Source organism: Scylla paramamosain, chromosome 7 (genome assembly GCF_035594125.1).
Source record: "Scylla paramamosain isolate STU-SP2022 chromosome 7, ASM3559412v1, whole genome shotgun sequence".
NCBI lineage: Eukaryota > Metazoa > Arthropoda > Malacostraca > Decapoda > Portunidae > Scylla > Scylla paramamosain.
In genome coordinates, this window is record NC_087157.1 from 5,060,430 (window position 1) to 5,072,500 (window position 12,071).

Here is a 12,071-nt window from a genome sequence, read left to right on the forward strand (position 1 = left end):
GAGTTCTATGCAGGATATCGTAAAGTTTCTCGTTCCTATGGCATTATTTTTAGTTCTGGGTGTCACTAATATATTGTGTCTGGTTTAGAAGACCTTTTTATAATCAAGGTAAAAAGTCATATCCATTTTATAATTATGTCTTTAATTACTATGGCAGCAGTTTAGTTCTATACAAGATATCGTTAAGTCTTTCATCACTTTGTCATTAGTTTAGTTCTGGGTGTCACTAATGTACTGTGTCTGGTTTAGGAGACTTTTTTATAATCAAGGTGTTAGAAATTATATCCATTCTACCATTAGACCTTTCATTATTATAGCAACATTTTAGTTCCATGTAGGATATCATTAACTCTTTCCTTTTTATGACATTTCAGGATATCACAGAAGGGCTGAATCAGATTTAGGAGATCTTTTCATAATCAAAGTGTTAGAAATTATATCTGAATGAATCACCTACTACAGACATATCTTACTTTATTCCAGGTAACATCATTTTCTATTTTTCTGTATTTATTTATTTATTTATTTATTCATTTATTAATTTGTTTTATTTATTTCATTTTTTTTTGTGTGCGGGATGAAGAGACAACAATAATGGTTTAAGACAAAGCAAAAAAGAGAAAAAGCAATGGTAAATAATTTCTTATTGTTTTTTTTTTTTTTTTATCGGTGTTTCATTTCATCCTTCTTTCATCCTGTCTTTACGAGGAAGCCACTCTGCAACTCTCCCTTTTCTTTTTTTCTTTTTTTTTAATATTTCAATTTATCAATTATCCGCACCCTATTTTTGTGAAGAGACCAAACCAATAACTTTCTCTCTCTCTCTCTCTCTCTCTCTCTCTCTCTCTCTCTCTCTCTCTCTCTCTCTCTCTCTCTCTCTCTCTCTCCGTGTTGTTTCTTATTGATTTATTAATACACACTTCAATTTTTCTATTAGTTGATTAGTTGTACCCTGTTTTTACAAAAAGAACAAACCAATAACTCCTCTTTGTTTTTCTCTTCCCTATTGTTTCATGTCTTTTTTTTTTTGTTGTTGAGAGCAATTTCTTTTCGAGGAAACCACGTCTGCAACATTCTTCATCGTTTTATTATTTCCTTTACCGTTTTACTATTCTTTTTTTCTTACTCATAGTGTATTTCAGTTTTATTATTTCCTTTACCGTTTTACTATTCTTTTTTTCTTACTCATAGTGTATTTCAGTTCTCATCAACAAAGGCAACATTACAAGTAGCAATACAACAGTAGAGAGCATTATGATTTAATTCAAGCAAACCACGATTTTTTATTTATTTATTTATTTTCAAAAACAATAAACCACCGCGCTAGAGGGATAAAAAAAAAGTATATACGAGTATACCATAATATTATAACTTTCAGAAATACGATGTTTTGTATTTATAAACAAGAGCCTTTTTTTTCTCTCTCTTTTTTCTCCCTTAATTAACGGGATGAAAATGAGATAAAAGATCGCCTCGTGCGGGCAGGTTTTCTCCTTTAAAACGAGAGAGAGAGAGAGAGAGAGAGAGAGAGAGAGAGAGAGAGAGAGAGAGAGAGAGAGAGAGAGAGAGAGAGAGAGAGAGAGAGAGAGAGAGAGAGAGAGAGAGAGAGAGAGAGAGAGAGCACTGATGAAAAAATACTCGTAAATAACAGTAATGAAAAACTAAACAGAGTACTAAGGCAGAGAGAGAGAGAGAGAGAGAGAGAGAGAGAGAGAGAGAGAGAGAGAGAGAGAGAGAGAGAGAGAGAGAGAGAGAGAGAGAGAGAGAGAGAGAGCGCCAGCCAGTCACGTGTACATCAAGGCGGGAATGTGCAGAGAGGTCGCGGGCTGAGGTGGTTCCTCCATTAGCGAACATCAAAGACGCGACGGAAAAGATGAATGTGCTGGAAACAAATATACAAAAATTATTTAACCTGCTGCTCTTACCGCCACCACCACCATTACTACTACTACTGTTACTACTACTACTACTACTACTACTACTAATAATAATAATAATGATAATAATATTATTCGTATTACTATTACTACTACTACTACGACGACGACGAGGATGGGGAGGATCATAAATTAGTAACAAAAACGACGAGAAAACACAGGCGGATCAGAAAAATGGCAAGAAAAACTCTGATAAAGGACAAAGATGGAAAGAAGCTGAAAAAAAAAAAATGGGAAAGAACTCAGAAAGCAGCTGTTCGTTCTAGGAAGATCAGTCAATAAGCCACTAAAGTCCCACTAAGAAGCTAGGAACAGAAGGGGACTCTCACCCCCCCACCCCCACTACACACACAGACATACACATACTTAATCCTCCTTGTAGTAGTAGTAGTAGTAGTAGTAGTACATAAATAGTTACATAGGTACTCAGACCACAACGAGGTGACCTAAACCTAGAAGGAAAGACATTGTAGCATAGTAATAAGAGTTAGTACCAAAATTATGCATCACAAGAAGACAGAAATGCATACCCGGAGGAAGTGAAGGATAAAAATAATACACAAAAATCATAAGAAAATAAGAAAACTATCAAACTAAAAATCTTAACAAAAACCTGCAAAACACAGACAGACAAAACAGGTAACTTCAGACTGGTTGACAAACAAATATTAACTTACCTGACGTGACGAAGATCTGGTCGCCGGGCAGACGGTGGGACACGAGGGAGTTGTTGAACACCCACGAGTACCTGACGGAGCGCGGTGCTGCCTCTACCCGACATGTGACGTTCACCTGCTGGCCAAGTCCCGTAGCCAGCACGCGCCCCGACCCGCCCACTGCACACACCGGGGCGTCTGAGGAAGGGAGGGAATGTCTGCTGGAGAAGGATGCGCTGGTGGTGTTGAGAGTGGTGATGATTATGGTGGAGGTGGTAGTGGTGGTGAAAAGGAGAAGTTTTGAGTCTATAGTGGTGATGTGGTGTTATGGTCGTAGGCAGAAAGAGAGAGAGAGAGAGAGAGAGAGAGAGAGAGAGAGAGAGAGAGAGAGAGAGAGAGAGAGAGAGAGAGAGAGAGAGAGAGAGAGGTGAGCGAGTACACAGCCATACTACTCGTACAATACATCCCCCTGGCGGCGAGTAAAGAAAATCCGAGACACAGGCGAACGTTAAGCATAGCACAAAAAACACTTAATGGCGCGAACGTACTCCACTTACAAGCCCTTACCCGCTGTATTTATGGGCGGCGAGGGAGACACGGACGCGGACACACACACACACACACACACACACACACACACACACACACACACACACACACACAGTCACCTACCTCAGTCGCAAAGGGTACACACAAACACACATTCACACACACACACACACACACACACAGGTTACAGGTGAATAAAACACATACAAATAAGGACACGCATAAAAACATGTACGTATTGAGAAAAGTAAGTATGTACTGAGGTGCACCCTTCTACGGTACACCCTCCACGGTACACCTTTCAGCCTGGACACACCGCGCCACTCACCCCGCCCCCGTCACGTCTAATAAAATAGCCACCTCCTGCCACTTCCATCCATCACCCACCGTCCGGCGTGCGATGTAAGTAAGTAGCATATTGGAGAGTTTCATTCTTTACTGCTGCAATGTGTTCTTTGTCTCCTGTTATTTATCCTACTTTCGATCATGTTCCATTGCCGCAGTGGAAGGCAAGATCTAACACTCCAAATGCTTAAAGTTTGTTGGTGTAAAAGGAATGGGGGAGAGACAGATTTATAGTCATATTCTTAAAACACTTCGTTATTTTACCTTCATTACGTTATCAGGGCCTAGTGAGTGTTAAAGGAATTTTTCAAGAGGGTTTTCATGATTCTAGCGATACTTCAATACAGTTTTCTACATCTTCATTGGCAAAACACGCGCATCAAAATCTAATTAACCATCTGTTGCTTTTGGAAGTTGTTGAGTTGAAAGAAGAAAGCATTTATGAATTCGAACCTTGCACTGACGCCCACGCGCACACGTACATACATACCTACACACACACACACACATACACACTGACCTTTCCTTCCCACATAAACACAAATACATACACACACAAATGAGGTTTATTTTAATGTAAGTACATGTATTTTCCTGACTGGCCAGTTGTTGTTGTGAAAACTCTGGAATGAGATATTTATAATTTTTTTCTTCTTTTAATTTATATGCAAAATGAGCTGTCTGCTTGGCTCCACGGTGTGATTATTTTGTGTGCTGCTGGATTTGTTTGTGAGCTCGAAATTTATCTATCGTGGGGTGTTATTGTTCTTGTTCTTGTTTTGAGCACTGTGTTGCCTTGTGTGTGTGTGTGTGTGTGTGTGTGTGTGTGTGTGTGTGTGTGTGTGTGTGTGTGTGTAATAATTAAGCCGGTGCCTATGTTTTTAGTAACACCAAAGACCTTCTCCATGAGTGACAAGTCTTATGGCAGGTGCACCCACGCCTGCATGCATCTTCCCACACACACACACACACACACACACACACACACACACACCCTCACAGTAATGAACAGGTAGGTATCACGCTCAATGGACAGTGAGTGACAGGACGAAACTTTGCCGGCAAGTAGGCAGGCAACTCGTTAGAAAGTAAAGGAGGTGGGGCGGGAGAGGGAACCATGGAAGCAGAGAGCGAAAAGAAAGAATTAGAAATTACGTAGCAAGCCAAGAAAACAACATACAGTTTACAAAACAGAACGCTTAAGAAGGTATAAATGGGAATAATTCAAGAAAATTGACCTAAGCAAGGCGAGAAAAAAAAGTATTCCTATAAGGCAACAGTGAAGAATGCGAGAGAGAGAGAGAGAGAGAGAGAGAGAGAGAGAGAGAGAGAGAGAGAGAGAGAGAGAGAGAGAGAGAGAGAGAGAGAGAGAGAGAGAGAGAGAGAGAGAGAGAGAGAGAGAGAGAGAAGGTAGGAAGAGCCTAAATGCTGCTTAATGAACCAGGCAAAGAAGGTAAAAAAGTCTCCCCGCCTCTTCGCCCACAAGCAGAGCGCGCCGCTCCGTCTAAATATTTCACAGTCCTCCGGCCAATTGCAAAATAGTTGGTTTTCTGAATCGTGGATGGACGCGTGAGATGGGCAGTGAAATTAGCCCATCTTTCCCCAGCGTCGGCCCGAATCTCTCCCTCGCCCTTCACTTCATTCCCTTCCGCTGCATCCGCGATCAATCTTTTGTCTGGAGGCATTACGTTTTACCAAGATTTATAGCAAAAAAAAAAAAAAAAAAAAAAAAAAATGCAGTGAATTTATAACCTTTGCAATTTTTCTGGCGGGTGAAGCATGCAGTCGTTTTTTCAAACAGTTTTCAATGATTTCGTGAGCGTAAAGCCGGAAAATGTAGCAATGTGGGGTATGTTTCCTCGTTAACGATGATAAACTTCGTAATTCGGATCAAAGTGGAGCGTGTTGGACGCGGCGCAGATATTGCCCGCGGACTTGCCAGGTTTCTTACTGCACGGGGCAGAAATATCAATTCAGCTTTCCTTCACAAACATGCTTGCTTTTCTTCGCTATTTATTACTGGGATGAAATATAACATTCACTAATGATTCCAAATCAAACTGCAAGAAAAATTTTGCATATCTGGGAAAGAATTTACATACAAAACAGAGGTGGCCCTGATAAGGTCAGCTGCGCTCATAATACACGCCACCAGTGCAGGAAGTGAGGCCCGTGAGACCACTGAGTGCGGACCCAGACGAAGAGGCACTCACGCACACACTCTACACGCCCGTCCTCCTCGTCTGCCTCATCACCATCATTAACCATAAAAGTAAATCTGTTTCTGCAGTGGCTGCCTCCGCCGCTCCTCCTCCTCTTCTTCCTGTACCTGACCCCACCTGCCTCAGTGCTCGTAACAACCCGGCGCGACGGTCTCCATGTCCCTGAAGCAAAAATATAGCTGTGACCACCATCTCGGGGCGAGGCGCGGCGCACGGAGCAGGCTGGGTGAGGGAGTCCAAGAGAAGAAGCCGAGGGCGCGGATATTACCTGGGGTCTTAAATCCAGCCGGGGATTACCTGGGATTTATCAAAGACGGAACCGTCTTACCGTTCCTTCTCCCCCTCCCTGCCTCCCAGCACTGCAGACGTGTGTGTGTGTGTGTGTGTGTGTGTGTGTGTGTGTGTGTGTGTGTGTGTGTGTGTGTGTGTGTGTGTGTGTGTGAATGTGAGTGTGAGCAAAAGGAATAAAGCGTGTATATGCAAAGAAACACACAGATGCATATGAGAGAGAGAGAGAGAGAGAGAGAGAGAGAGAGAGAGAGAGAGAGAGAGAGAGAGAGAGAGAGAGAGAGAGAGAGAGAGAGATATATATATATATATATATATATATATATATATATATATATATATATATATATATATATATATATATATATATATATATATATATATATATATATATATATATATATATATATATATATATATATATATATATATATATATATATATATATATATATACATACACACACACACATAGGGATAGGAAGTGTACTTACACCCGACACACACACACACACACACACACACACACACAAGCATCTGCAGTCTCGAAAGCCAAGTGATATTCTGGAAAAAATCAGACATAATGAAAACAAAAAGTAAATGCAAATAGTATCATAACAGAAAATATAAAAGAAAAACGAAAATAAAAAAGGCCACTTCCGCTTCACTCTTGTTCCGGGGAAGGTTCTCAACCCTCCGCCCTCGTCCCTTTTAGTCGCTTTTTACGACGCGCCGTGAATACGAAGACATACATCCTAGATCCTTGTGTTTCGTGGACAATAATACTAACAACAATCTTTAATATAAAAGCAGCCACGTCTGTCTATCTGAAAACTTTTTGACGTTGTCGCTTCCCTGTCTGTCACTGTCAATGAGTAAGCGACTGAGTGAGTCCCTCTGTTGTGAACTTCCTCAGCACAGCTTCACTGCGCTGAATGGCGCACACTGCAGAGTTCAGCATTGTCTCGTGCCGCCCGCGACAACTATTGGAACTGGATGGACCCACTTGACCGGAAAATCGACGGAATTCAGCTTTTAGCTTTTTCGGGCAGCGAGTCTGCCTTAATCGTCCAACAGGAAACACTGGCAGCGCCACACCAGTCCATTTCACCCGTCACCTCCCATTGCAACACAACGCCAGTTCATATAATGGTGAGAGTTATCAATAATTAGATATTGCACACGATATGATGCAGAAAATTCCTGCGTTACTGCATCAAGTAATAGCGGAAATGTGCGCGGGAAATATTTGGTTACGAATGTATAAATGTATTTCGAACCTGGTGTTCGGTATTCAGTATTGAACTTGTACAGTAACGTGATAGTATTTCACGGTAACAAGAGTTCAGTACAATGCTCTGTACCGTCTGTCTGAAATTAATCTTCATTACCATTTATTCCTTTTATATAAAACTTAGTAATTCCTGTCTGAACAAAAGCGCTCCTCACACACGACCAGGAAGTGATAAGGAAACGCTCATGAAAACTATAACGAATAAAAAAATAATTACATAATATTTCTGGATATGATCACAGTTAGCTAAATTACGTATGGAGCAATTAAACCTTCATGGAGTGCAATATATGCCATACGGTTTCCGTGATGAATAAAATGATAATACGGTTACCGAAAATAATGAGGCTTTGTGAATTCTGCGTAAGTCCCACGATTTTCTATGGAGGTTAAAAAGTGATTCAGCCTCCCTACATTAGAGCTACGTATGACGGAGAGGTCGCGGGTCGGGGAAAATTAATGTAAAGGCTAATCAGAGGTGAGTGCAAAATAACTTATGAACATTATTTAAACTCAGGTTAGACTGACTGACTGACTGATTGACTGATTTTAGCGCTGGAACAACACAATCATATGACACTGGACAGAACAAAGAAGAAAAGAAAAAAATAGAAAAGAAGGCAGAGGGGATTGGATGACGTTCAACCCTAAATAAAAGGTGGAACAATTTTTTAAGAACGGGACACTATAACAGTTATCCCCGTTTCTTTCTTTTTTTTTCATGCATGAGAAGACCAACCAAGGACACAGAAAAGAAAGAGAGAGAGAAAAAAACTTGTCGGTATGCAACTTCTCCCCCCTCCCAAAAGAAAAATGAATAAAAATAAAAATAAAAAGTTAGAAGGTGATATAAAAAGGTGCAGAAGTAGAGAAAAGAAACCGCTTAATATGCACTCAGGTGGAAAGACCATAAGAGAGATGAGGTGCCACTACAAATCCCAATGAAAAATCCCAAACATTAACAGCGTTCACAGGAATTGAGATCGCTAGTATTTCAAAGCAGCGGCAGTGAACTGATACGATCGAGTGTGTCAGTAACTCTACACAGGGCGTGGGAAATGGATTTTTTTTTATTATTTGGAGATAACGTACAATGACACCAGTCCCTACATTTAATTTTTCACGGGTAACTGGGAAAAACTATGTCAGAACCACTCAGCACCACTGGGACGAGTTAGATGTTAGTAGTAGTAGTAGTAGTAGTAGTAGTAGTAGTAGTAGTAGTAGTAGTAGTGGCAGTAATAATGGTGGTGATAGTAGTAGTGGTGACAGTAGTAATAGTAATGGTAGCAATAGCAGTAGTAGTAGTAGTAGTAGTAGTTGACAGAGAGAGAGAGAGAGAGAGAGAGAGAGAGAGAGAGAGAGAGAGAGAGAGAGAGAGAGAGAGAGAGAGAGAGAGAGAGAGAGAGAGAGAGAGAGAGAGAGAGAGAGAGAGAGAGTCCAGATTTATTTAGATTTATTTCATTGTCTAAGATTACCCTCCTCTCATCCTCCCCTACCACAACGAGAAAACACACCAACACGGTTCCCCCCTTAAAAAAAAAAGAAAAAAAAGAAGAAGAAAGAAAAGTCGAAACATTTAACACTCAAACCAGGTAGAGTCGGCCAGCCAGCCAACCCACAGATACGTCTTGGCGGTACAGGTGCGCAACGCCAGAAAGAAAACGGAAAACCAAAGAAAACGATATAAGCGTGCACTACATCTACAAGAACGGATTCTGCAAAGTCTCCTCGTCCTCCTCTCAAGCCTCTCTCTTTTTTTAAATACTTCTTAACCTTTTTTTTTTCTGCTCCCTGCGAACCCTCTTTCTCCTCTCGCACTCGTGTATGTAAAATAAATTCCCGTCTTTGGTTGTAATCCGCAGCTTTGTGTGTTTGGGGCCAAGTCAGGAGCGCGAGGCGAAGTTTTCCCGTCCTCCTCCTCTTTGTATTGTTGTGCTACTACCTACAGGAGAGAGAGAGAGAGAGAGAGAGAGAGAGAGAGAGAGAGAGAGAGAGAGAGAGAGAGAGAGAGAGAGAGAGAGAGAGAGAGAGAGAGAGAGAGAGAGAGAGAGAGAGAGAGAGAGAGAGAGAGAGAGAGAGAGAGAGAGAGAGAGAGAGAGAGAGAGAGAGAGAGAGAGAGAGAGAGAGAGAGAGAGGTGGAGGGGGAGGGAAAATGGGTATCTCAGGCCTGGATTATACAACAGTAGAGAGAGAAAAAAATAAATAAAAAATCAACAGTCGCGAGAAGCCACATTAGGGGAGACTCGAATAGAAAACCTGCTGGGGGAGAAGGTGAGAGAGAGGGAGAGGAGGGAGATTAGGGGAGTAAAAGGGGGTGAGATGTAGAGCACAAAGAAAAGAATGAGAGGAAATTAGGCAACATTAGTGTGTGTGTGTGTGTGTGTGTGTGTGTGTGTGTGTGTGTGTGTGTGTGTGTGTGTGTGTGTGTGTGTGTGTGTGTGTGTGTGTGTGTGTGTGTGTGTGTGTGTGTGTGTGTGTGTGTGTGTGTGTGTGTGTGTGTGTGTGTGTGTGTGTGTGTGTGTGTGTGTGTGGGTGGGTGGGTGGGTGGGACCGTTCTGATGTTTACAGAGAACACCAATTAACGTGGGAATGGGGAGGCGAAGGGAGAGGGATCCTTACCACTACTACCACCACCATCATCACCACTTCAGTACCACCACCACCACCCCCACCACCACCGCCACCTCCTTTACCGCGACAAAATAAGTGTTGGAGAGTTTCTTGGGCTCCTTGAAGTGTTTTCTCTCTCCTACTCCATCCACTTCTTGTAATGGCATGAAGAGTAATACAAGGGAATACAAAGGAAGTCCAAACAGCTACATACCTTGAGATCCTTACAAGGCTGTTTGGGTAACTTTTCTACGCTAACTATGGTGGGAGAGAAAAACAGTCGGATACTTATTTCAATGCTTTCGATTACCATAGATTTATTAATTTAAGCAATGAACGTAACTACCCTGGTGCTGAATATTGGCCCAACTTCTACGTTACTATGTTTTTACTTGTTAATACGAAGTCTAGGATATTTTCACCTCTTGTCGGATGCACTACAAGCTGGTGTAAACAAATCTCCTGTAGGTTACCATACAAATCGTAACCCGAGTGTGAATTTGGAGGAGGAGGAGGAGGAGGAGGAGGAGGAGGAGGAGGAGGAGGAGGAGGAGGAGGAGGAGGAGGAGGAGGAGGAGGAGGAGGACAACGACGACGACGAGGAAAAAGAAGAAGAAGAAGAAAGAGAAAAGAACATGATGATGATGATGATAAAAAAAGACGGAAAGGAAGTATACGACGACGATGACGGCCAGAAAAAACGAAGCCAAGTGAGGAAAGAGAAACGAGAACAGAAGAAATAAGAGAAGACAAGGAGAAATGTCAAGGTACGACAAAGCGGATTATAAATCTGAAGAAAGATGAAGATTACACGAAAAAAAAAATAACTATGGAAAAAAAGGAGGATTAGAAAAATGAGAGATAAAACGAAGACGAATAGAACGGAGGAGGAAGAGGAGAAGGATGTGGAGGAGAAGAAGGAAGAGAAAGAGAATCGGACCCTACGAAGAACAACCACAGCGATGAGAATTGAACGTCGCCGTCCACTTTACCTCGGCCTCCGTTTTCCACTGAGAGCTGCAGATAATTTACTTTACTGCCCTTGTTCATGGCGGCAGAGGATGCTGGTGGGTGTGAGGCAGTGGTGGTAGTAGTGGTGGTGGTGGTGGCAGTGGCAGAATTGGCGAGGCGGTTAAGTTCACTGAATTTTTAAGAGTCGAGATTTAACTTTCGCCGCGCGGGGGTCATGTACATTATATATGATTTTGACTCTCCAAAATGGCAGGCTCGGGAAGGAAACAAAAGTATTCGCGAGGCTTAAGAAGTCTGCCATCATGGAGAGAGGAGGCAGGAGGAGTTAGGCAAGACGAAGGAGGAAGAGAAGTAGGAGGAGGAGGAGCAGAAGCAGTATACGCAATAAACAATTTTTCAATAGATCTCTGACACCTTCGACACGAAACCCAGCGTCCCTTTCCTTTCCTCCCTTGCCTTGCCTTGCGCTGCGTGCCTGGAGAGTGTTCGTTCTCTTATCTAACGACGGGTTGTGTGCGTGCGTGCGTGTGCGTACTTTTGTGAGTTCAAGGAGGTTACGACAGTTTATATTCCTAGTCTCTCTCTCTCTCTCTCTCTCTCTCTCTCTCTCTCTCTCTCTCTCTCTCTCTCTCTCTCTCTCTCTCTCTCTCTCTCTCTCTTTTAAGTGCAATTTACTTACTATCTACTTTACAATTTACATACTTTATCTCCTTCAATTACTATCTCTTCATTCACACAATATGGCTCCACACTACTAGTTTCCGTCTCTTTACCTGCACACACACACACACACACACACACACACACACACACACACACAGCCATTGCTCACTCCCTTCACGCTGCGGTACTTACAATTCACGTGGAGGGTGAGGGGCGGACTGTGGGCGTCCCCCTCGACATTGGAGGCGGCGCAGGTGTAGGGCCCCGCCTGGTGCCTGGTGATGCGGCGCAGAGCCAGGCTGTTGCCGCTGAGCAGGACGCCTTCAGCAGGGTGGTGCAGGATGGCCTGGCTCTGTGCGTGGGCATGAGGAGTAGGCGGGTTAGTTTTGATAAGTTCATTTTGCTAAGATTAAAAGGAGAAAGTGGGAAGGCTCATGCATTATATTTTTTCCTCACTATAAAGAACGCTGGTCGCGCTGAAAAATACACACACAAAAATAGAGAACATAATTTCTGAGGTGTTGATGAGAAGT

General features: G+C 42.4%; 1 protein-coding gene across 18 annotated transcripts in view; it reads right to left on the reverse strand.

Moving 5' to 3' along the window:
- Window positions 1-12,071, reverse strand: part of LOC135101945 (nephrin-like) — a 529,348-nt gene that overhangs the window by 122,248 nt on the left and 395,029 nt on the right. For all 18 annotated transcript variants that reach the window (XM_064006385.1, XM_064006371.1, XM_064006370.1 and 15 more), the window contains 2 exons: window positions 11,731-11,890; window positions 2,615-2,791 (listed from right to left, as the gene is read on the reverse strand). In XM_064006385.1, the coding sequence (XP_063862455.1) occupies window positions 2,615-2,791; window positions 11,731-11,890 (337 nt within the window). The remainder of the gene's footprint in view (window positions 1-2,614; window positions 2,792-11,730; window positions 11,891-12,071) is intronic.